Below are 26,062 nucleotides of genomic sequence, written 5' to 3' on the forward strand. Positions count from 1 at the left end.
GGAGGGACAGACTGAGAGAGATCAAATATTATAAAATAGATAATTATAATAAAATGATTTAAAGAAATGAGTGAGGAGTATTAGTAAGTATCCTTATTTAAAAATTTTATTCATTGATAATTATTACGTTGTACTCTAACTTTCTACATATGTAGTTAACATTATATTCATGTTTTCCATACATGTAAATTTTATTATCAATCCGACGTTTACATCATCATATATATCAATTAAAAATATTGCTTTTACAATATATGTTTAACCCATGAACTTTTTATGACATTGATAACAAAAAAAAAAAAAAAAGGGTTAAGCATAGTGCAAAACTATTACTTAATACCAAAAAATAGAAAGTTAGACGTTTTCAATATGAAAGACTATATGTTGTGTTCTTAATACCAAGCAAAGGCCTTATCCAATACTTAAATAGTGAAAGTCAGGTCTATTACTTTTATTCGTAATTAATGTTTCTTTTTAGAATTACGTAATTTTATTACATCGCTGTAGCTAAATTACTATGAGCTTTATTTGTACAATGAAAAATACAAAAGGAAACAATAAACCTAATCCCCGGATTTAGAGATATCCGATCTAATCTAGACTACTCAAAGCATAAACCAAACCAAACAGCCACTAAACAAACTGGAAAAAAACCGTGCCTGCTGTCTGAACAATATAATCCACATTCAGACATGGAGTAAAAGGATAAACCAGACAATGGCAACTTTAATTAAACATCCCTGTCACATGTTCGAGCAATCAATAAAGCCATCCAAGTTTCCAAACAAGCAGTAAAAGCCGTGGTTCTCATCCACACGTTACATGTTATTTGAATTTAGCTTCAATCTTACTTTTAATGCGTTTGATTGCTTAATCACTAATTAAATTAATTTGGAAACCTAAACAGAATTGGTAGAGAAAGTTTAGAGTAAGCCTTTGGATCAAATAGCATATATTCAATATCAATTACATGCAAGGATTACTTTGATTCGCATGAGCGTAGGTATACACTTGTCATATGTAGCCAAAATTAGAGTCTAAGCTTAATGAGTCTTTTTTTATTTCAATTTGCATAAAAATATAGTAAGTTTTTTAAGGAATATATTTTTATAAGAATATCGGAAGAGACTCATAAATATATTCTCTAGGTTAACAACTCAAGCCTATCTATTAAGTAAAGAGAGAGTTAAAGCGATCCAAATGAAACATTGAGGGATATTGTGGTTTTAGACTTTTGGTTGATTAATTCTAGTTAAATTGTTACTTTTGCTTTCAATTTTAGTTTTAATTTTAGTTCTTTAATTTTCAATAGGTTTAAATTCAGTTGTTTGGATAAGATTAAGTTGTGTTAATTTTAGTACTTAACAAAAAATTTTGGGTAATTCTCCATGGGAACGAACTTTATTTTTTACTATATTACTTGTTAACGATATGTACACTTGCATGGTAAATCCGACAATAAGTTTTTGGCACTGTTGTCGGGGAATTGTGCTAAATTTTTTTCATTAATATTAATACCAAACAATCTTACTCTTAATTCAAACTTTCTTTTTCTTTGTTTTCAGATACTGTCAATCATTGTATGCGAAGAATGAGAAGTTTGGGAATTATTCCTTTTGATCTAGAAATCGAAAATACTCTTTGAATATTTTAAAAAGAAAATTCACAAGCTTCAACTTAACAAGAAGAAAACAAGTCCTTGCGAGAATATGCTATACCTCTTGTTCAAGGCCTTCATTCTAGCATTCGTAAACCTACCATCCAAGCCAATAACTTTGAGATTAAGCCAACAATCATTCAGATGATTCAGACTTTAGTTCAGTTTAGGAGTTTGCTAAATGATGATCCTAATGCACATATTGTGAATTTCCTAGAGATTTGTGATATATTTAAGACCGATAGCATTTCTGATTATGCCATTAGATTGAGGCTTTAAGGTTTAGGCTTGGAGATTTTTGACATGTGAGTTATGTATGTAGACCTAAATGAACATACCTAGGCTAGAAAGCAAATGAATTTACGTACAAATATGTATACTTATATATGTATGTGATAACTCTATGATATAGAGTTATTTAAGTTTAATTTTGATAATAATTTGGCTTAGTTTTTGTAGTAATGCATAGAAATTAGTAGGTTTTATTAAATTATTTTAAATTAGTTATTTTAGGTGAGTCAATCTAATTTTAGTTAATTTTATACTTAATTTGGTGTTAATGTGGTTAAGATAGGTTGTTATTAATTTATTTGTACTTTTGTAGGTGTTTGAAAAAAGAATTTTAGTAAAAGAAGGAGAGCAATTTCGAAGTGTAGACTTCTAATGCATATGTTTTGGTATTTTAACCATAACTTTCTCTATAGAGCTCCAAATGAAACTATTCTTAAGCCATTGGAAAGATAAGAGAAAAAGCTAAAACTTTCTTGTTTACCACTTCACCCAGTTCAGCTTGTAAGATGGTCAAAAATCTTATCGAAATTGATGTACTGTAATAGTCCTAGAGCAATTACGATTTCTGTTAATTAATTGGGCAAGGCTGCAACTCACATAGTCTGATTGGAATTGACTTCTTTCTCCACCCAACTTGGCCTAACTTCAAAGCCTATAAAAACAACCTTTCGGAGGACTTGAAGGAAGAATGGGAAGAAACACCAGATTAACAGTTGAGAGTCAAGCCACAGAGTCATTGAAGCTAAGAAGAACTTGAAAGATTCAAGGAGATTTAGAGATCAAGAATACAATTCTTGAGTTTTTCAATATTTTCTTTTATTCTCTTATTTCTTGGTTTTGCTTTTAATGTTTAGATTTTATTCGATGATAATGTATGACTTGATGGGGAACTAAATTTTTAATCTAAAATTATGATTGAACTCAATATATAGTTTGAATTATTTATTTGTCTTCTACTTATGTTTGATAGATTTAAGTGTTTATTTTATTTTGTTCTTAATGCTTCTAATTGACTGATCACCAATTAGATTGAATTGAAAACATAGGTTAAACCTTGACAAAGGAGATTTAGGTAAACCTTGAATAGAATAGCGTATGATTAAATGCACTTAGTTGATTAAGTGGCTTGATTTGCATATAGGGTAGACATACACCTATAAGCCATACGTAGCTAGGATTAGAGCACAAACTTAATGAATCTTTCTTCAATATAATTTGTATAGGCATATAGTAAATTAATTGGGAGAGGTATTTTTATAAGAAACTAGACAAAGACTTGTAAATAATTTAAGCCTTTAGGTTAGCAACTTAATCTATTAAACTGAGTTAAGAGAAAGAGAGACAATAATCAGATGAAGTATTGAGGGATATTAGAATCTTAGGTCTGGTAATCATTCACATTTAATAAAGTAAATTTGCATAGATCTTAGATTAAGTTTTAGTTTTTGTTATTAGTTTATTAATTTAAATTTTTCTTTTTAATTTTAATTGTTTAGATAAAATTAAGGTGTGTTAATTTTAGTAGTTAACTATAAGGATTAATTCAATTCTCTATGAGATCAACACTCTACTCATCTCTATATCATCTTTGCAATACGTACACTTGTGTGAGTAGAAAATTGAACAACAGTATGTTTGTGTGAACGTTATGTGTTGAGATGGTATGCCTTAGTGTTGGCCACGTGAATGGTCTTGTGTATGAACCTAGACTAGGAAGTCTAGAAACTATGATAAACCCTAAAAGTAGATTTCCTTAGGTGAATGATATGTTAAGGGGATTTGAGTCAGTGATGCATTAGTGACATACAAGTACTTAGAATCTTCAACGAGCTTATAGATGATTAAAGCTCGATGAATACAGTTTGTGATATATTGTGGATATGTTGAATGATAAAGGTATGATGGCCTCATTGTGGATTTGTGTTCTATTCGAGGGATGAATTCCAAACGTTGATTTATCTTGTGGATAAGTAGAGTTCCATCCCTCTGTGACTTTTTGTGCCTGTAGGGATGGTAATAACTAAGGACGGTGGCATTAATCCCACTTGTGATTTCCGCCTGTAGTGCTTTGATGCCACCCATTTGAGAATACTCCGGGTGATGCCGACGTCGAGAGATTACTTCGGTCAATATTTGATTCTCCATTAGCTGCTCGATGTTGTGCATGATTCGATTCTCTGTCCGTTGCTTCGGCACGTGTGTGATTTGATTCTCCTCCGATTGGCCACCGAGCGTGATTTGACTATATCCAAGGGAAGACCACTCGATAATTTGATTTGGTATGCATACAATGTGAGATAACCTTGGTGAGGCTTAGATATATTAGAATTGAAATCAATATGATACTCTAATAGCTAGAGTCTCGTAGAGAATGATCCGAATGACGTGAATAATTTTGATGATAAGTTAAAGGAATTGTGCGATAATATTGGAGACTGTAGGGATGATGATATGCCCCTGTAATTGGAGATGTTTGTTAGACTATGTGTATGCACCAGTAGTACAATATTCATTATATGATTTATATATGTATGATTTTAATTGTTAACACCATTTATTGAGTATTAAAGTACTCACCCATTTGTATGCCATGTGCAAATAAGTGATATATAGACGTGGCTTAACATCATCATCTAGATGAACAAATTTTGGCATCCGATAGATTCTCCACCCAAATGGTTCACTCCGCTGAGTCCAGTTTGTACTAGCTTCCGTAAATTGAAATTTTAAAGTTTAGGAAATAGTGTATTTCGGATGTTTACTGCCATGTAATATTGTGTACAAAGGGTTGTTATAGACGAGCCCACCTTGAATGGTCAATGTATGGTCTTATGGATATTTGTATGAACTACGTGCCAGGGATAATGTATTTTGTTAAATTTAAATATTGTTTATGAATATTTGGTTACAAAATCGCTTGGCTATGTGTTATTTGATTTCAAACTCTGACACTTGCTTGGGTCTAGTGGGCTTGCCTGTTAAGCTCGTTCACAAGTCACAGACCCCTAGGTTTGGGCTGTGACAGTAAAAGTTGGGTGTTAAGTTGGACTTAATTGAAAGAAATTATAAACTTCAAGGACTTGATTAAATGTGTTCAATTAAATTCAAGTAATTTTTATAATTACTATAAAAGTTATATTAAACCTAATTGCCTTTATATAAACTATGTTATGTTGGCCTAAAAGTGTGTGTGCGTGTAACAACACTTAAGAGGTAAGAAACAGGAGAGAAGCCTCAAATCATTTAACCTCCCCCTTTCTTGTGGTCACAAAAGATTGAGAACCCAGAAATCATTTCACCTCCCTCTTTCTTGTGTCCCAGGTTGATCTTCCTCCCTCCTCCTTAGCCTTTCATCCTCTCTGCGGTGAAAAAGTGAGAAACCAACACCTCTTATACCTAGCTGGCAAACATCTTGGCAGCAAGCAAACTCCCAAAATTACCTATGGTGTTTTTCTAGATTGCATCTTACATGCATCACCATTGGAGATCGCGCGGTTTGTAAAATTAGAAGTTTGGTGGGATGTCCTTTGAAGCACAAATTATTGTGGGATTCTAGATTTAGACATCAAAACAAATTTCTACCAAATAACTAGTATTAAATCTATATTAAACAATAAAAAGTGATCTTATTTGAAGAAAATTTTTAATTTTCAGTTGTGTTTTGCGAAATATTTGCATGACTTTTCCCAACATGCAGCAATTCTAAATTTGGAGAAACACCTACAACAATTCTATACTTTGAAAAGCTTGCAACATCACCTGTCAGGGGCGGAAGCCCTTCAACCATAAACTGCCACCAGCGATGATGTCAATTGTCCCAACTAAATGCCATTGCCCATCTCCCATCAGATGCTCCAACACCACCTAAAGGTAAATTGGGATGTATAACTTCCCAGGCATGAGAACATTTTACTAAGTTGCTTTGCAAGGAGAGAGCTAACCAACTAAGCATTTCTTTTAAGAAAAACCTAAAGTTTAGAACTGCTTCAAGTATTTCTACAAAATAATTAGTGCCAAACATTTTTATAAGAATAAAAACTGCTCCAAGCATCATAAGAAATCATGTTAATAAATATAAAAAAAAAAAAAAAGTTTAAAAGTTTAATACTAACTACCTTGAAGATCTATTATTATAATAATAATAATTATTATTATTATTATGATTGTTACGACAACGAATAAATTTGGTTTAATTTGGATTTGTTCTAGAATGGGCTTAAAGCTTTTAACATTCATCTGGATTTAATTCGATATTTTATTTATATTACAAAGGATTTGAACTTATTCAGTAAACAATTTCAACTTTGTGCTTTTTTGGAACTTTTAATGCGAAATCGATTCGAACTTTTTGGTATCTAACGGACAAAACCAAACCTGAACCCATTTTGTACAATTCTGCTGACATCATCTAACCGAAACGGAGTCAAAAAAACCAAACCCAACACCCTCCCTCATTCAAGTTGATTTCTCGTCCCTTTTAGCATAGCTTAGCCCAAGCTATAAGACTTGGGCTTAACATATTGTCATTACAATTTTCCAAGCCATTGGTCCCAAAAGACAGCAACGTTACTTTGTAAATAAACACCATTTAGGCCCAAATAACAAAGAAAGGGAAAAACCAATTTCCTTGAGCATATATAGAGATTGCAAGTCCACTACTACGAATTTGCTTTTCACCCACAAAAGATTTGCATACCATGCGTCTAAACTATTGCCTGAATCAGTGTGTGACTAAGGCATTAATATATATGTCTGCATCCACTGTAACTTATCTATAGAGATATTCTAATAAAATGTATATCGGATATATGTTTTTTGAAATTTACACTTATCTTCATTAATATTTCTGTATCACAGTAAGAGAGCTCATTTAGCGGAACAAGGGCAATACACCCCACTGATGCAGAAATCCCTCTCCGGTGGTGACCTCTAGGAGCAGTAGAACAAGCACTGCAAGCATGGCCGCTCTACCATTCCAAGTTTCAGCACTTTTCGTCCAACCCCATTCCCAAACAGTCACAGGTGGCGGGAGCTCCCTACGTTGTGAATCATATGCTGCCAATAACTCTTCCACACTGCCAAGCGGAACTAATGACTGCAGAAAATAGAAAGATCTCCAGTCAAAACAAAATAATGTTTGATAAACTAAGCTAGTATTATGCAAGTGAACAACCGAATGAAATTTTTCAGTATGACCACAGTAACAAATGTTTATTCATTTATCTATCAAAAAAGGACCATGAAAAAAACTCTCATACTCTTCTTTGACCTATATAACAAATGTCTTTTCTTGGCACATTCCACATTCCATGTTTAACTAGAACCAGCAGAATAAATGGAATCAGAGGTTCTGGTTCCAAACCAAACTTATTTCAAACTCAACTCATCACTTCAACAGTTAAAAGGTGCCATGTAATTTTAGGAAACAGAAATTTCTACTAGTCTGAAGTTCCTTTTAGGGCCATTTTCACAATCAATTGCAAAAAGAAGGGTTTTTCGAACTTTCTACCTCATGTCTTTTGCTTTTTGTTTTTTTTTTCTTTTCTTCTATGGTTAAGTTTGAAGGAGACTTTTGATCCTATTAGCTATGCTTTAAGGCATTGGCCTTAATTTTCAGTTTATTAAAGCAATTTTTTAGTTGACCAGATCTCTTTTGCTTGACCAAATGTGGTAGAAAAGTTATTTTCCTATTTACCAAACAAAGTCTAAGTGTTTAGATTTTGTAGAATAGCTAATGTTTAGGATCCTTGTAAGACTTATAATTTCGCATGCTAGATCATTAACGGTAGAATTAAAGCGTTATCTAGTTGTTGACTGAGAGGGATGATTTGAGCTTGTGTCCTTTTTAGAGGCTATGCTTACTTTAAGTACAGATTGGACAAAATGTTTGATCTAAAATTGAAACTTTTATGCAATAATAGAAAAGTGATCAAAGTTGAAATGAATCACAGAATCATGGTATGAAAGAAGGTAGTTGCGTATGATGCATTCAAAGGATTTAGGAAAAATCAATCTTATGACCACCACCATGCTTTCATACACACCTAGAGCGGTGTGTATGTGTGTATCTATACTAATTTATAATGCCAATAGGTAAGGAAGTGTTACTCCAACACAGTATAATTTATCTAAATATTTAAATTGAGAGTCTTATTCAATTAACCATTTCCCACAACTTCTCCAATTTTTTTTCTTTTTTACTTCTACATTAAGTGAATTGTTACCTTCTGACATTTCTCTCATTTTTCCTACTTTCTATTTTGTGCTTGCTTAAAATAATTGTAAACTTTTACCAATAAGTTATTCTTACAAATAAAGTTTTTTAAATAAAATTAAAAAACTTTTTAATTGTTAACCACACATGTAAGTCACGTTTGATATGAAAGAAGTAAGAGTATATTCCCTACAATGTGTTTAATTAAATTACATTGTAGTGTTTGTTTTGCAACAGAACACTGTAATGTAAGATTTCAATACAATTACATTACAACCAAAGAATGTAATGTGATTACAGTCTAAAACCAATGCAATCACATTACATTACACTTTGCAATGTTATTAAAGATATTTTTACCTTTCAACTTTATTACTTTGTTAAAAACATTTTATAATATTATAATTAAAATAAAAAATATTAAAATAAAATATATAATATAAGAATTAAAAATTAAAATAAAATATAAGAAATTAAAATTTACATAGTATAAAAGAAATTAAAATAAAATATACAATATAAAAAATTATATTAAAAAATAAAAATAATATATATAATATTATAATAAAAATAAAAATAAAATGACATTAAAAATATATTTAAGAGATGATATTATATAAAAATTAACAATAAAAAATACAAGTATGTTAAACTTGTATTTTAATAAATAGAGGTAATTTTGAAAATTAACATTACATTTTCAGCAAAGTATTAGTAAACTAAACGCTGCAATGTTATCTTCCCTGCATTTTAATCATTTTTTGTTTGTATACCAAATACTGTAATATTATTTTCCCTGCAATCACATTGCTTGTAATCACATTGCTTGAAATCACATTACCTATAATCACATTGCATTGTAAAGTACCAAATGCCACCGTAGAGTGTGCATTGTAGATTCACGTGTGTGTGTGTGTGTGTCGCATATCACTTCTTATATCCTTTACTGCAACATTATTAGTTCATATTCTTTACATTTTATGACTAGAAATTTCTATAGAGCTAAAACCCGTCGCTCTAGAGTGTAACAATTAAACATTTAAAGACGAAGCATGCCATGTAAGATGCAAATGACAGGCTGTTGGATTTGGTCCATACACAGACATATATTTGGTTGTGTTAAATTTGCATACCAATTTTCACCCTTATATGTATATTCTATTGCCCCTAAATCTAATTCATTACTTCTATGCCTAGAAATTATTACAGAGCAAAAACGTCATTCATATAAAGGCCCTGCATGTTATGTGCGATGCAAATGACAAGCTGTAGGATTTGGTTGTGGAAGCTTTTCCTCCTACTTTTCTATTAACCCATCCTAAGACAACCATCTCCATAATGCACAAAAAGCTGATGCAACAACAAATCTGCTTTCCTTCACTAAATCATAGATATACCACTTACTTACATGTATTGAGCATTAAATATTATATAAACCTAAGCCATATTTCTAAGTTTTAGGTAAGGAACTCTTCAATTTAAGCAATTTTTCTGGAAAGTAGTAAGGGTACCTGTCTAGCTTCGAGATTTGAAACTGCCATAGCTCCAACATATGGAAGACTCTCAATTACAGCATCTGCCAAGTCTGAAATGAACATCGGTTCGCATCCTAGTGCAGGAACACGACCCCAATTTTCTATACCAGATTCAAAAGCCAACTCTTTATACTCAACATCAATCTCTTCAAGAGTTTCTATATGCTCACTGACAAAGCTGCAAATCAAATATCAAAGTTACGAAAAGAAATCATAGCTGTAGTATCCAAAAGAAGGAAGCGATTAAATCCAACACACAAATAGCTAGAAGAAGTTAAATAGAAGCGATTTCAATGTCATTACAGTATCACATGATCCCAATTTTCTATACCAGATTCTAAGCCAACTCTTTATACTCAGCATTAATCTCTTCTAGAGTTTCAATATGCTCACCTACAAAACTGTGAATCAAATATCAAAATTTTGAAAAGAAATTGCGGTTTTAATAGCCAAACAAAGAGTAGAAAAATGTAACAGACACAATGCTAATAGAAGTTAACCAGAAGCTATTCGATGTCACCACTATTACCATCTCAACAATTATAATTACCTAATTGGTACAGCCAGAAGACTTTTAACTCCTTTTCGCCCTAGCTCAACTATTGTCTCATCAGTATAGGGCTTCAACCATTCCACAGGCCCAACTCTGCTCTGCAAGAATATTAACCAACCATTAACAAAAGAAGGTGCCTTTATAGAGAAACTTTTGCTAGATATTTTAACAAACATCATGTGGGAAAAAATGATAGTCAAAAAAATATATAAAACATGCATCCAGTTAGAGGTGGAAAAACCTTACCCAACCTAACCTTACTCAAATCTATGGAACAATAAGATACTTAAAATTTTGTCCAACAAGAGGTGGCAAAACCCAACCTGACCTGCTTTAATTGAAATTCAACCAGGCCCAACATGAATCCACGGAAAAAAAAAAGGGTAACTACCTATACCCGAAGTGACTCATATTCAAAACAACCTAAATCCCAATCCTAACTCAAAAAAAAACATTCTATATTTTTTTGGTATATATGAGGAAGTCTAAAGGGGGAGCAAAGGTTTGAATCTTAAATCTTAACCCTTCTAAAGAGGAGTAACAATGCTAGACAGTACAAATGTGACACAAGCCAGCTTGAATTAACTTCACAAGTCAACAACCCAAGCCTGACTGTAACCCAAATGACTTGAAAAGTAAAAAATTTGAAATGACCCAAACTCAAAATGACTTGAACTAATCCCACAATTCCAACTTCTACAACAATCAATTGAAATGAATTAAAATTTAAAAGTATTCAATTAAGTGTTAGAAGAACTTCCTCACTAAAGGCAAGTCTATTAGATGGAAGAAGATGAAAATTCTTTAATATCTAACCCAAAACCACTTGACAATAAATGGACACACTCAGCTTAAATACAAAAACATAACAAACCCTAAAATAAGTAGACTTTGCTTCATAAGTAGGACCGATAAACACTTTCCCTCTTAAGTGGGCTTAGTCAACAATTAAGACAAATGGGCTTATCCGATGCGCTATGAAAACAAGACAAACACAAACAACAAATGAACATACATGTTGGGATCTAATAACATGTAAGCATCCAACGTTAAAATCAATTGGCATTAGGCAAAGAGGCTGAACCTAAAGATAAAGCTGCAGCAAACCTCAGACTAAACTGATGTGGGGTAACACCACCTTGTAAGAGCCATCTCCCATATTCAAAGCTAAGGTAGCATGTAATTGGATACTTGACAATTGCTAATAAAAGAGTTCAATGGTATTGCTAATTTGTTAGAGTAGGTATAATCAAAAAGAAAATTAACATTCATTTGAAGTGGCCAAATCTATGTTAACCACACTTGCCTGTGTTTGAGTATATGATTCACCTATTGTCCACCACATCTTTGAACTTGCAGATTTGGTTAAAAAGGATCTATTAGTAAACTACTGGTGCATGGATATGTCGTATGAGATTAATAGCATAAACACTATACCTAAGGGAACAAATATTAAAATTGCATTTCTAAATCTTCATCAATAAACACGGTAGATAGATTTAATATATCGACCATGCAAGAGCAATTACTTTAATATATTTTACCTTCTATCTATACTTTAATGAAATTTGTTGAAAAACAATAATATAGCCCAGCCAACCAAAAATTTCAGCCTAACTAAAGCCTAAGGTCTTAATTAATTTTCCAAATAATTATGTTACTTGTTTTGCAACATATCAAGAAACTAAATTTTTATATATATGAAGGAAGCTATATATTTTCTTTCCTGAATTGAGTGTATTAACTTTTTACTTCTTCAACTTTTAATTAATTTTTTAATAAATGTTGCAATTTTCAAGAATAGTCATATTTAATTTTGGCCCAAGTACCCAAACCCTATACAAAGCTAAAAACTCCAAACCACCAAACTATAAATGCCCTAAGTAGACCGAAGAATTCATTTTTTTTAACCTTTTTTACAAACTCCATCTCCATTTTCTCTCCTCCCCTTTTCTCTCAGTTTTTACCTTTTTCACAATCCCATGCTTTTTTTTTTTTTCCGCAATGCTTTATATTTTCTTCTTCCCTTCATCTATTCCCTTTCAAATATTCTCCAGAAACTCAAACAAATCTAAAATATGGAGAGATTGTTGGTGAATAAGCCGACATATTTGTTTAAGCCAAAATAGTAACTCTTGCCTTCTACATGCCATCTCCAATGATCGTATTCTGACAAATTGATAAGTCTATTATATAGAGTTATCTTATGCATCTCTGAACCTAAAATTAAGCTAAGTCCTCTAGGTTTAAGTAATCCATAGGTAATTTTATGCTTAGTAGTAGTAATTTAATTTATGTCATAGCATTTATCATTTATACAATTTCAATGAATTTCTTGTTAAAATCCCTCATTTCAGCCTCTAATTAATTGATTTTCTGATATTGAAGGATGTGCAAGGACTTAGAACTCAAATGGCAAAGGATGATGCAAGTAGCTTAAGAAAGACCTCTAAACATGCTGTAATGTTTTGAGCATAACTCGAGTTACAGAACTCCAATTGACATGATTCTTGGACCTACAGAAAGCTAAGAAGAAGAGCTATAACTTTGATATTTAGCACTTCACCCAGTTCGGAAGGGATTGTGATCAAAAATACGGAGGAAGTTGACTGACTGCCGTCTGTTGACAGAAGCTTGGGTGCCTAGGCGCCCAGCTCTCAGCACTTAGGTGCCAATTGCACTGTCCAGCACGTTCAAAATAGCCACAAAACAGAACCTTGGGCACCTAGGCGCTGACCCGTAACTCTGAACATTTTTAGCCATCCGATTTTACATCAAATGGCCAACAAAGAAGGTATAAATACAATCTTTTTAGGGCTGAAAAACCAAAGTGGATTCAAACACTAATTTGGACAAAAGGAGGCTAGAACCAAGAAGGAAAAAGAAGAGGAAATCAAGAGATTGAAGGATCAAAAAGCTACTCCAAAGAATTTCTCACTCTAGATTTGATTTTCTCTTTCTAACTCTTTTTGTAGAAATGCTTCATTTTGCTGAGATTTGTGTTTGTATTTTAAATATGTTGAGCTAGAACTCTTGATCTAGGGTTATGGTAGATTTTAATATGTAGCTTGGATATTGTGTTGGTTTATTACTTATTTTCTATGGAAATATTGATGTTTACTCAAAGCTGAATTTATTGCCCATTTATTTGCTTGATCACTATTTAAATGTGTTTAAGTGTTTAGATGATACTTGAGACAGTTAGTCTAAATTAGATCTTGATTTGGGTAATGTGTGTTCACTACACTTAGAAATGATTTTAAGTGTTTTGATGTGCAATTAGGGTAGACATATGCCTAGTTGCCACATATAGTCAATTCTTATAACCTTGGTTTAAAGAACTTAATTTAGTTGTTTCCTATAGACATATAGTGATTCAATTAAGTTAGGCAATTGTGTAATATCTCAACGGAAAATTACACATGCTTAAAGATTCTAGACTAGCATCAATTTCCATTAAGATTAAGTAATTAAGCAAACTCAATTCCAAGTGAAATATTAAAGGATACCATCCTAGACTATTAAACCATTGCTTCCACCTCAATTTGTTATTTGCACTTCTTAGATTAGGATTAGTTAATTAGATTACTTTTTAATCATTTCTCAAAATTTGGTGCTTGGATAAAATTAGCTTGTTTAATTTTAGTAATTAGCAACAACTAGTAAACCAACTCCCCGTGGAGACAATAACTCACTCACTACTGTATTACTTGTTGACCATCGTGCGCACTTGCATGACACCTTGCTAAAATTGATAAAAATCTTAAAGTAATTTGCCTTGATAAATTAGCAAGCAACACAAATTGAATTGGTGAGTACTGGTGTCTCTGAAATTTGTGGCTAGTCAGCCACATATATATACTTATATTAATGTTTCGTGTGAACATGAGTGCTACAGCTTGAAGAATAAAAAAAAATAATAAAACATAGACATGTAATAAAAAAAAGTCTTGAGTTCATGCAACATAGGGCTCCACAAGAGACACATAAACTTACTAGCATAAATATGACTAGAATTGTTACATAGACAAGCATGCATGTCTATATTCTGAATAAACATCCGTGCTTGTTACCTTAAAAATCAAATATCCATGTCTAAATCTTGGAGAAAACAACTTTACTATGTCCAAAGGTTTCCTTTTACTTCTGACACTAAAAGTTCACATTGTACTAGCTCTCAAGCATCTAGGAGATTATGGATAATAAACTTCTTCCATGATTTAAGTATCGTTATGAGTTGTGCCAATCAATTTTGGACTTGGCTAATACATGCCTATTCCAGAAAATTCAGCTTGATCTTGTATTTTATTTTTCCAATAAGACTCAATTTTCAATTGTTACGTCCAATTTAGTGCCTATCAAGGTTTTTCAGACGTACAAGGAGCAAGGAATTGTTTTTGAATCCCTAGAGAACATAGTTAATTATTAATCAACACTAAGTCTACATCTCCAACATCTTTCACCTTGACAGATCTGATTGTTGCAAACAAAATGCCAGTCAATCCCTTGATCCTCTTATCATGAGCTTTTTACTTATGAAGTCTGCTCTTCCATCATCTTCACAATCGCTGACTTCTATTTAACTACCTTTTGGTTAAAGTGCTTTCGAAAGATGGTTAGAGACATCTTACCAAGATTAACAAGCAGTCATGTTTGCAGATCTACCTTAGTAACCAAAACACAGACAATTGATAGCCAAGTATACATGGAAAAATGTAAATATTAGTACAGTAGAAGCTTATATGTACTTAGCACTAGTCCTCATCAAACCAAAATAATAGTGCAACAGTGGAAAAAGGATATTTAGCATTATCCACTAGCACACATATGTTCTGATGAGAAAAATAGAATCTTCACTAAGTATCTACGTTGCAACGCTCCCAACTTAATACAAGTTTTGACTATCCATCCACATATTCCAGACATACCACTTATCAGCATTTGTAGCAATAAAATTAAGATGAGAAAATGATGAGAGAGATCACAGGAGTAATATTCCAAATGGAAGTACCTGATAAGCAAGAGTGTAGGCATTAGTGATCTTTCTCTTCTCTAATTCCTCTATTATTAAATCCACACATTCTTCCATCTCTGCCTTGTAAGGATCACCAGCCTCTTCTACATATGCAAGTGGCACCCCGTGTGCACTAAAAAATATCACCACCTGTAATACCTAGTCTCATTTAAGTATGTTGACAAACATTCTAAGACAATAACCGTTCAAATTACCAGAGACAAAAGCTCCTAAAATAACAAGAATATGAAGGAAGCAAAATTTTTTAAAAAACAGATTTTCATCTTACAAAAAAAGTAAACAATAGCCATGGCCCTCTGGACCACACATCGCCCAAGGAAATTTCCAAGTGATCTTTGAGAGATCAAGAGACTTAACACAGAACTATATCAGGGGAAACATATCATATTGACTTCTTATGTAGTGAAAAATGGTTTTTAAGTGTAAATAAGTAGACAAAAGGAAAAAAAAAAAAAGAAAAAAGGAAAAGGACTAGACACCTTAATACATACAGAGTGAATTCAAACATAACTTGCAATTTAAAGTGTGGTTCTGAAATATTCTAAAAAGTAGGCACAACAGAAATTCAAAAAATTAGGGGCCAAAAAGACAGGAAACCAAATGCAACCTCAGTCGTCAAAGCCTCTAGCTGCAAAGCAAATTCAGATGATAGGTGACAATACATGTTCAACCTTTAAGTGAGTTTATCATTTCGACTTGTCAATCAAGACCAAAATCAAACTTAGGCGAACTTTAATTGAAACTTTTTTATGCATCAAAGCAGTGCTTGCAATCTTAAGGTACAAATTTGTGACAATGTGCTGATAACTAATAAACAGCAGCTCAGGCACAGAGATAATGAGTTTGGGAGAGATTATGGTATTTGCTTCAAAATGCTGAATAAAGGCTTAGTGTAGATGGTTGATAGATGACTATGGTAACAAAACATTAATACAGGCCAAAACCGGATAAGACTAGCAAGCAATAGAATTTGATTAGTGGAAAAATACTAAGAGAAGGATGAGCATAAAGTAAGTAGAGGTGGTATAAACAGATGAAGATTGATGAAGATTGGAAATAAAGTACACGCTGGACAGCTGGAGTGTCCCTCAGACATACCTACATTAGATAGACTAACTAAAAAAAACCTGTTCTCTTTTAAAGATTAGGCTAACAGGACATGACACGTTTGGATCTTCCTGGTAGTTGGCATGGAGTGCAACATGGTGCAAATATAGCTGGACACACTTGAATGGTGCGTAAAGAATTTGTTTTGTTAAGAGGTGAACCTGTTCACAATATTGCTTCACATATTGCTCCACCAGAAAATAGGCAAGAGGTTGAAGGATTGGCTAGACCCTTCTCACTTGAGGATCATTTAGAATTAATTGAAGTGTATATTAAGCCATTACTACAGAGCTGACAGACACCATGTGGGCCCTAGCTAAAGAGCAAGTGTCACAAGAATTTGAAGAGTTTCAGGCAGAGACAAACCTATCTTTTGAATATGGATTTAATTATGTTCATAATGAGAAAAGCTCAGTGGCAAGCTACAGTTATAGCAATTGTATATGTGGTGGTAGTAACTTTAGCACCAAGAGTATAGCTAATACTGCAGTGGAAACATTCAGTGAGATTATAGAAAGTCACAGATGGAATGCAGTTGTGAGTGATGACAAACAAAAATGCACTTGATGTTGGGTTTAGAAGAACTCAACTAGGCTGACTCCCGTCAGTTAAAGCTAGGGATGTTTTAAGTGGGACACCACAAGATAGGTGTTGGATTGATACCATCCACTTACTACGAAAAGACCCAGCCATCGTAGTATAAGCTGTCATCGGATGAGTCCCATTACTTATAAAAAGAAAATGCAAATTCCTATCAGTGATGACTCCAAAGACAGAACTTACCACACTGAAAGTCACATTGCCAAAAATTTTCATTTAACTTGTAGCACCAGATTCAAAATGAAAACCCCTTGAGATCCCAGAACTAGAAAAGTCTACCCAGGCTAGAAGATTTTCAAACAAGCAAATGTTGCAAAAGAATGCATGTCCATTCAGCCACACTAAGGAATTTAGTAGAATGTTTTCAAACAATTATTTTGATAGATTACCTAAGCTAAAATCTGCTAGTATTAAGCAAAAGATATAAAAGTGTTTAATAAAAAAAACTAACTGTTTGTATTCTACACTATGACCATTTTCTTAACACTAACAAAAAATTTAAACCCTATGATCAATTCACTTAGGCTGAGCACACGGACAACAATATATGCCCCACTTTGTTTGCTAACTATAGTCTTTAAATAAACACAAACAAGTAACTTAACCCCATCATCCAAAGGCTTAGCCTGAGCACCTAGGCACCAATATCTGCCTCACTTTGTTGCACAGAAATTTTATGTCAAGCAAGAAAATCAAACACTCCAAAACTCAATTATATATGTGCTTCTAGCAATTAATTAGCAACCAATATTTTGCGACTTGACCATATTATCAAGCAGAAATAGCATATACAACTGCTTGAACTAAAATTTCCAACATCATTTGTACCATTTCTGCAATACATAATTTTGGCTAAATAAAATATACTCTTAGACTGATTCATATAATATGAAAACTATAGCTAAAGATCTCTCCCAAAACAGATAGATATTCAAACTGTGCCCAACTGCCAAGTAGCGGAACCTACATAGTTATCTCATGGATTTCAATTAAATTCTGGCAATCTCCAAAAGAAACAAATAGAATAGAAAACTGTGCCTACTGATAGCCAAGAAAGACCATGAAGAATCTATGTAGTGCGCACTAATGAGGCAAAAGAATGATCTTGCTTCTGTGAATAAAATACAGACTGAGTTCCCCAGAGACTTTACTTCTACTTATATTGCATATGAGTAATAAAACCACAACACTAAAATCCAATGATGCAAAAGGCAATAGTTTCAAACCATCTTTAAACATAAGATTTAAACTAGCTGTTTTCATTTGATTGCTCAAAATAGTCATTGCTCAAATTCAAAAGGCTAATTTTTTTTAACTTCAGGAGAAAGTAAAACCTGCTCCATTCAAGACAATCATCAGGTAGCTTTCAGGTGTACAATAAACTGATGCAAAACATGACAAGAGATTAGAAAGCCACTTGAAAATACTGCATCAGCTTCATAAGAAAGGTAGATGTAACACCCTTTTTTCTGATGTGTAAATCAAACAATAAATAACAAGACTACATCACATGTTAATTCAGACCATGACCAGCCATGAAAGTTGCCAAAGTTCAGTCAACAAGAGTACAAGGTTTTAAAAGATGTACCTTTTCTGGAAGGTCAAACTTCTGCAGCTCCTTTTCAATTAAATTTGCCATAGATTTTATATATCCTTCACGTTGATACCAGGAAGGTATGACTGTATGCCGCATGTTCACTAGATACTCATCGTCACTGATGAACCAATCAATTAGATTGTCAGAGAAAGAAATTTGATTTAACATTATACTTCAAGATTAAATCAAAGAGTGCAAGACAAGTGTCCTTATTCCTCACCGGAATATACTTTCTAAGAGTCGAAGACTTGAACCACTAGTTGATATTGAGAATTGTGGATAAAGTGGAAGTACAACAAGCTTTGTTATTCCATCTTTTTTTATCTACAAGTTTGTTAGGAGGAAAATAAAAATAAGTATATATCACCAGAACCCACGTTCATATAAGAGAAGGTAGAGAAAAAAGAAAGATCATTTTGTAGTAGATTGATTCATTCATATGCATCCCCGATACACAGCAGAAATACCAAAAAAAACTTGCAGGTTATCACAGGTAATACCTCAATAAAAACCACAAGAAGCAAAATTTCTGTCAAAATGGGGACTTATTTTTAAGAATAAAAGAAAACAAGCAGTAACCCAACTTGAAGTCAGTTGAATTCAATCGTACAAAATAGTCATTCCATAAATTCAAAAGGAAAGCTATAAAATTTAACATGTGCAAACTGAATTAACAACTTATAGTTGAAACATTACAACAAACAATAATTTGTAACTTCACTTATTTATGCATCATGAAAAGTATTAAAGAAATTTTAAATCCAATCAAGTTTGAATAAAATTTTATGACAGAACCTTCTAAAAGGTACAGTAATATCTACGTCCAACAAGTTCAAATGATTTCGAATCATTGGCAAAAGTTAACTGCCTCAAGTGGCATGAATATACACCATCCTTCAGTGCTCACAGTACAAGCATGCACATGCACACAAGGACATGCAGATTACTCCCTCCATCCTAAAATAACAGTCCATATCTATTACTTTTATAAAACATCCAATAATTACTTTTCCCTGTCCAAAAGGTCGAAATATTTCCATTTTACTTTTTGTCTCTTGCACTCATTACTGGATCTAAATAAATGCACTCATTTTCAAAGACACATAATATTAAAACATGAGCATGCGGCAATAGACAGAAGAACATTGAATACTAGTTTTCTGAAATGTGTTAGTCAAAAATGAACTATCATTAATTTCGTACACCAGGAGTACCAACACCCCATATAGAGGATCTAGGAAGAGCGCTCAAATTTCCAAAGATCCCAGCCATTGTCTATTTTTACTACTCAAATAACTGATAGATCAGCTTTCAATTAAATTACGATCAAAATGAAGTTCTACAAAGTGCAAACTTTCACTTATCATTGACATGCTCATGCATAATAAACCACAAAGCATTGTTATGAAAAGCAATGACGGGAATAACGAAATAAGAAAAGGCAGCTGCATTAGAATCTCACACATTTATACAAAAATAAGACTAAAACTAACCAAATACCTGCTCAATGGCTTCTTCAGTGAATGGATGCCAGTATCGCATACCAACATACACTTTTGCAGGGACATTCTTCACCCAAAGTGACTTTCTCAATTCTTCAGCCTGAAATGGGTAGTGATAGGACAATAAAAATTATAGACAGACTGACAATAGAAATACTAACATATATGAGGTCAATATTGCTTAAACTACACATTTCAGTTTTGATAGCCTACGAGTCATCCAAAACATCAGCCAACACAATGTCAAGTATTTATGTGCTCTTTGAAATCTTAACTAAATTGCTGGAAAGAGTTTAAACTCGTAAATGTTATAATATAACAGTCAATCAATTTCCACCATTTGGAGTCATTGATTTTTTTTAATTACACATAAAAAGAATATATTCTACAAATTTAAAAAAAAATGATTGGTTGTCACAATGAACAGTTACAAATATCGAATCTATAAGCATTACCCTCTAAGTAAATAAATGGCATTACCAGTTTGAAAATTAATTAAAATTCATGTTTTTATTAACTTTTGCCTTAAGGTTGCAAGAGCACGGATACACGCCTCTAACAGAAATTATATGAGAGGGGGGGGGGAATAAAACAGTATCGTAAAAAGCAACTTCAGATAACAGCATAAAAAATTGGCAAAAAAAGACTGTTTGTAGCACATTTTTGTGCATGAAAATTACTTCAAAATAGTTCAACCACAATTTTACTTTTTCTCTTCCACACTACTTAATCAGCATGATAATAAACTGACGATGGTAAATGTGTCCATTAGAGACTCGAATGATAACAAAATCAATCATGCCTGAGCATCAGTTATTCGTCGAAGAGGAGAACCGCCGCCAATTGAAGCATAGCCTTCCTTGCTTTTAGGCGCTCTAAGAACAGATATAAACTGCGCCAAGGGCTTTTGCAGAAAACGAAACAACCTTGGTAGCCGTATAATATCCTGTCCAATCAGACAATTGACATAATAAAACGGAATGGAATAAGTATTTGTTACATGCATTTGTTTGCATGTGATAAGCTCAATCGTATGAATTGCTAGTCATAGAGCTACGTATGAAAGGGAGTATACGCTCCCCAGCAGTAAGTAAGTCTGGAATTTGCGGATGGGTCATAACAAAGGAAAAATTGAAAGAGCAAAAGAATGTTACCCACCGGGTCGGCAAAAAGGTTAAACAAGAAGGGCTGCACATCTTCAAGAGTCTCCGGACCTCCGAGGTTCAACAACAACACTCCAATCTTTTCCTCCGCAACCAGAGGCCCAGTGGGGATAGCTTGAGTGTTTGAAGTCACCAGAGCTCCCACGGCCACAGGCAACAAATGTTTGCTATCCGATTTAGAAAACGATAATTGTGCCTCAGCCCATCCCGACGAATATCTAGGCACTACGCAATTTCTTGACACCCTTTGAGAGATAGACAGAGCCCGAGGCGACAGCCTAGGACAGCAGAGCGGAGAGTATGTAGCAGAGTGTCAACAAGTTTACAGAATAAAACAAACAAAACCCAATAATAAATTCGCTAAGTACAGCAAGACATACCGGAGAGGGAACTTGTAATGGCGAGCGGCAGAGGTGAGGCATGGAGGGTGAGGAATTGTGGAGGAAGACGATGCTGAAGATGAAGTACAGCTCTGAATTCTACCACTTATCATTGCTTTTTAAACTTGTAAGTCTTACTTAAAATCAAGCCCCAAATCTGTAGCCAAATTAAATCATACTACTGAAGAAGGAAGATGAAGCAAAGGAGTGCGGCTAAATCTCTGCTCTTTCTTTCTTTAACGAATGATAATACTAGTAATGAAGTTTTCTCCTCCACGCTTATGGGAAAGACAAGAAAAGAATAGAAAAGCTTGCCGTAAATGGTAGGGAGAGGAGAGAGAGAGGGAGCGGGTTGGGACGAGAGGTATGGGTAGGAGAAGGACACATGAGAACTCAATAAAACCACCGTTTTAATCTTTCTTTTCGTTAAAATCCGCTTTTTATCGTTTTCATCCTCTACTTTTATTCACTACCTACCATTTTTTTCCTTTTTTTTTTTTTAATCTTTCCATTCTCCCTTTGTTTTATTCTTCTTTCTATTTTTTATTAGCTAAATATGCAAATAAAACCCTAAGCTACAATAAGAAAATTAATTTAGCCACTATCATTTTATTACATTCAAATAAATTTTTAAATTTTTATTTTAAATCAAATAAGTTTCACATCATCTTCCACGTGACATGTTAACGTATCATTTTGATGATACCAATACCACGTTTGGATGCCATAGTATCAAAAATTATTGATTAGGAATTAAAATTTTTTCTTTTTATCTATTCAAATGTTAAAAAATTAGTAGTTAGGGATTTGAAACAAAAAATTAAAAAAAAAATAATTACTTCAAACTAATGACTATCATTTCTTAACTGATTACCATCTTCTTAATTGAAGCCATATTTCCTAACAAAAAAAAAAAGCTTCATTCTCTCAACATTCCTTTAACCCTACATTCCTTATATTCATAATGTCCTTTCCCTATCTACAAATTCCTATTCCTCCTTTAAAAATCATTTTTTAGATAATTTTAAATTTTCACAAACTGTGAAAAATGTGATGAGAGAATTTATTATTGTTAGTAAATAAAATTCAACATTATTAGATTTTTCTTACAAATTTTAAAGAAGCAAAGAGCATCGGATTTCCCTTAAAGATTTTAAAGAAGAGAAGAGAAGGATTTGACTTTTTTTTACAGATTTTAAAGAAGAAAAAGAGAGAGATTTGACTTTTTTTTATTGCGGAATAATATTATGTGTCACGATCCGGAACTCTCATCGAGCCCATGACAACCGTCGCGATGTCCCGACAGACATTCATTATCCGGTATACCAATCGAAATCTCGCAAGGCTTAACATCAGTTTTCTCGCTTCCCTTGTGAGTATTAGTTACTAAAATCATGTTTTGAAGTGATATGAACCAATTTCAATTCAAAAACAATTAAAGAGAAGTTTCAACTACACAAGGGTATTTTGGTCATTTTTTTTTCAAAAATTTTGAAACCAGCTAAAAATGTAGTATGTGGGTAGAAAACACATATTTCATAATAAAAAATAAGTTTAGATATCTAAAACATTCATTTAAAGTGAAATTATAACTATTTGAATATAATAAAAATATTCTATTTTTTTATAAAACAATATTTATAGAGTTACCGGTAAATAATTTTTGTAACGTAAAAGCTAAATAAATTCATACATATTGTAAGACAGATAACCAAAGCATAAGATTTAATTTACAGTGACATGTGGGCCCACGAACGACCAAAAGTATCAAAAGCGGTAATCCTACAGTTTTTTTTAGGATGCAAGTCCAACTGTAGCCCTCAACAAAATGAGCTATTTACCGACTATCCTGAGCCTGAAATAGGTGGAAAGGAGGGTGGTGAGATTATATAATCCCAATGAGCAAACAAATATCATCTAAAATATCTAAAGCCGAATAAATGGAGATAGATTAAAATAGATTATCATACTATAATTCATCACCTTTCAACTCATTTCAACCAAATAAAATCATTTCATATAAATCGAGTAATCAACATGGCTTATGAATTTCTTAAAACTTTGGCTCGTGTCAAAATCATTATCATATTCAGTTGTTAGGGATACCTTGGCTTGGGGCTATCCCAACCGAGTTTGTCAAGGCTGTAAAAAAAAATCATGTACGCATAAATCATGTTTTTATTTTGAAAACATAGTCGTTCCTTGGCGTTGGCTGAGTTCACCCTCACGTGGTGGTTTGGCGTGAAGTGAACTCTAAAGTTGTACCTCGAGAGTTACCTTACACGCCTCTCCGACCGAGGTAAGAATATAACGGGGTTACCGTGCCCCGCTAATAGGTTGGTCCACAGAACCCGCCCACTGCAGCAAGCTAAACCCACCAACTCAATAAAATCTCAACCACATGACATGGCAATTATATCACAATCTAGCCTCTCAAGGCTAAATACACAGTTCATATATTTCAACACAAATACCAATTCAGCCATTCATGCAAATATTGTCATAAGCCATCCGATTCAAACCATGAATTTACAACACATGAAAACAGCCTCCAATTACTCTATTTTCAAACCATCATTTAATTTCAAGACAATGTTATAAAATCATTTCATTAAATCACATTTTAATTACAAAACACAAAGATTTACCATTTAACTCATTTTCAATAAAATCACAAAATCGGATAAAAACCACTTTAGATAATTAAGATGATAGTAAGGTTACTCACTGTAATGGGAATCGAATTTCGAGTACTCCGATTCTTGATCCTCTGGTACTATCTCTTTACTTTTGCTAGAATGCTCACCACCTAGACATAATGCACAATAAGCCATTTACTACATTTGTGCTAAACCGTTGTAAAACCAATTTAGGCTTTATACTAATGCATGAAATGGGATGTGAAATACTCGGGTAACTATCTAAATACGGTGTTCAATATAAATTCAATTATGTACCTAAATAAAATGGTATTGGCCTAATTTGATCTATCACTCAATTAATTGGCCAATATGTCCAATTTAACTCCAATTAACTCCATTTTTCTTTCAATTCTCCAAACCATCAAACACAAGTTAAATAACTTGAAATATGGCAAAATCATCTTCACATTTTCTCTTGGAAATTTCGACCATGGTGGGTGCATCAATACTATGATTTTTCCTACTTGATTTTCTCACCGTAATTCATCATTTCCTAACCAATTCACTTGAAATAAAATCAAATCCACCATCCACACTCTACATGAAAGATTCGGCCAATGATGGGTTATGGAAGAACATGAATTTTTCTTACTTGATTTTCATGCTACACATCACCAATCAACTAAAAACACTAGAATATCTTAAAATCTAACCAAAACAACCATCAAAATCTCTCTCTAAGTGTTCGGCCAGCACGAGACCCATCATGAAATCATGTGCTTCAACCATGAAAAATGCAAAAGAATGTATGGGAAAGGTAGATCACAAGTCAAAATCAAGAAATTTTACCTTTGATTGCTTGATTACATGGAAATCCACCAATTTTCTCTTGAATTTTCACTCTAGGGTTTTTGTTCTTTCTTTTCTTTCTTTGTTCTTGCTTTGGCCGGCCATAAGAATGAATGTGGAAGAGTTCAAATTGGCTTTATAAAGGAAAATATTAAATGGGCAAAAATTTGCCATGTGTCACCATTCCATTGGTCCATGTGTCATACTTACCCATTAAGTAATCTCTCTCCACCATATAAAATTCTTCAATTATCCATGACAATAATAGGTGAAATTCATGTGCTGGACAAGTGTTGGGTGTGTAAAATTACAATTTTACCCTTGAGGTGGCAAAATGACTATTTTGCCCATTATGCTCGAAAAATGCCGGAATTAAAATTCTTCACTTCTCAAACTCAAATTATACTCCAAATGATCAATCTTAGTCAAAAATTTCATTCAACACTCACATCTTAACCTCGAGTAGCAAAATGACCATTTTACCCCTACGTCATGAAAATTTTAATTTGACTCCAAATCGGTCCTCGAACTTCGAATCACCATTTTAAGTCATTTTAGGGTTTTAAAATTCTCAATTTCATCTTAAAATCTCTGTTTGGACTAGTTCAAGGCTTAATTCAACCTAATTGTACCATTTGGTACAATACCGTCCTTTAACGATTTCCAAGGTACCCAAGTAAGCAAACATGCATTTTTATGTAAGAATGACATAATAAACATATTGTAGAGCTGGGCTTGATATTATTTATCTTTACTAGTTTCAATATTATAAACATAGTACGTAAGTGTAGAAGTCTCAATAACAATATGGCAAAAAAGGTGAATTGGTGTGTGTGTGTATATATACATATATATAAATTTCTTTAAAAATATATTTATTAAAAATAAACCTTTTTACCCAAAAATGTTTTCTAACAAATATCTAGCAATATCTAGC

At 33.0% G+C, this 26,062-nt stretch overlaps 1 protein-coding gene across 2 annotated transcripts; it reads right to left on the reverse strand.

Moving 5' to 3' along the window:
* Positions 1-6,547: 6,547 nt before the first annotated feature.
* LOC18612914 (ferrochelatase 2) lies at positions 6,548-22,031 on the reverse strand. 2 transcript variants are annotated; one of them, XM_018113845.2, is made up of 10 exons: positions 21,635-22,029; positions 21,250-21,532; positions 20,894-21,037; positions 20,090-20,191; positions 18,810-18,913; positions 18,581-18,707; positions 15,262-15,414; positions 10,248-10,348; positions 9,674-9,875; positions 6,548-7,043 (listed from the first exon to the last, which is right to left on the reverse strand). In XM_018113845.2, exons 1-10 carry the CDS (start codon positions 21,745-21,747, stop codon positions 6,819-6,821), a joined length of 1,554 nt encoding a protein of 517 aa, XP_017969334.2. In that variant the 5' UTR covers positions 21,748-22,029; the 3' UTR covers positions 6,548-6,818. The 2 variants fall into 2 exon arrangements, with proteins under 2 accessions (XP_017969334.2, XP_007049964.3); XM_007049902.3 differs by lacking the exon at positions 15,262-15,414 and having other exon boundaries at positions 21,635-22,031.
* Between the last annotated feature and the right edge of the window lie 4,031 nt (positions 22,032-26,062).

This window comes from Theobroma cacao, chromosome 1 (genome assembly GCF_053813885.1).
Source record: "Theobroma cacao isolate CCN51 chromosome 1, ASM5381388v1, whole genome shotgun sequence".
NCBI classification, from domain to species: domain Eukaryota; kingdom Viridiplantae; phylum Streptophyta; class Magnoliopsida; order Malvales; family Malvaceae; genus Theobroma; species Theobroma cacao.

What these genes read in the sequence shown, in the direction of transcription:
- LOC18612914 (XM_018113845.2), bottom strand. Translation starts at nt 21,747, where the DNA reads ATGATAAGTGGTAGAATTCAGAGCTGTACTTCATCTTCAGCATCGTCT. An exon ending in GACGAATAACTGATGCTCAG is followed by an intron (nt 20,192 to 20,893) that starts GCATGATTGATT and finishes TACCCATTTCAG; the next exon opens with GCTGAAGAATTGAGAAAGTC. An exon ending in CCTACACTCTTGCTTATCAG is followed by an intron (nt 10,349 to 15,261) that starts GTACTTCCATTT and finishes ATATTCTTGCAG; the next exon opens with AGCAGAGTTGGGCCTGTGGA.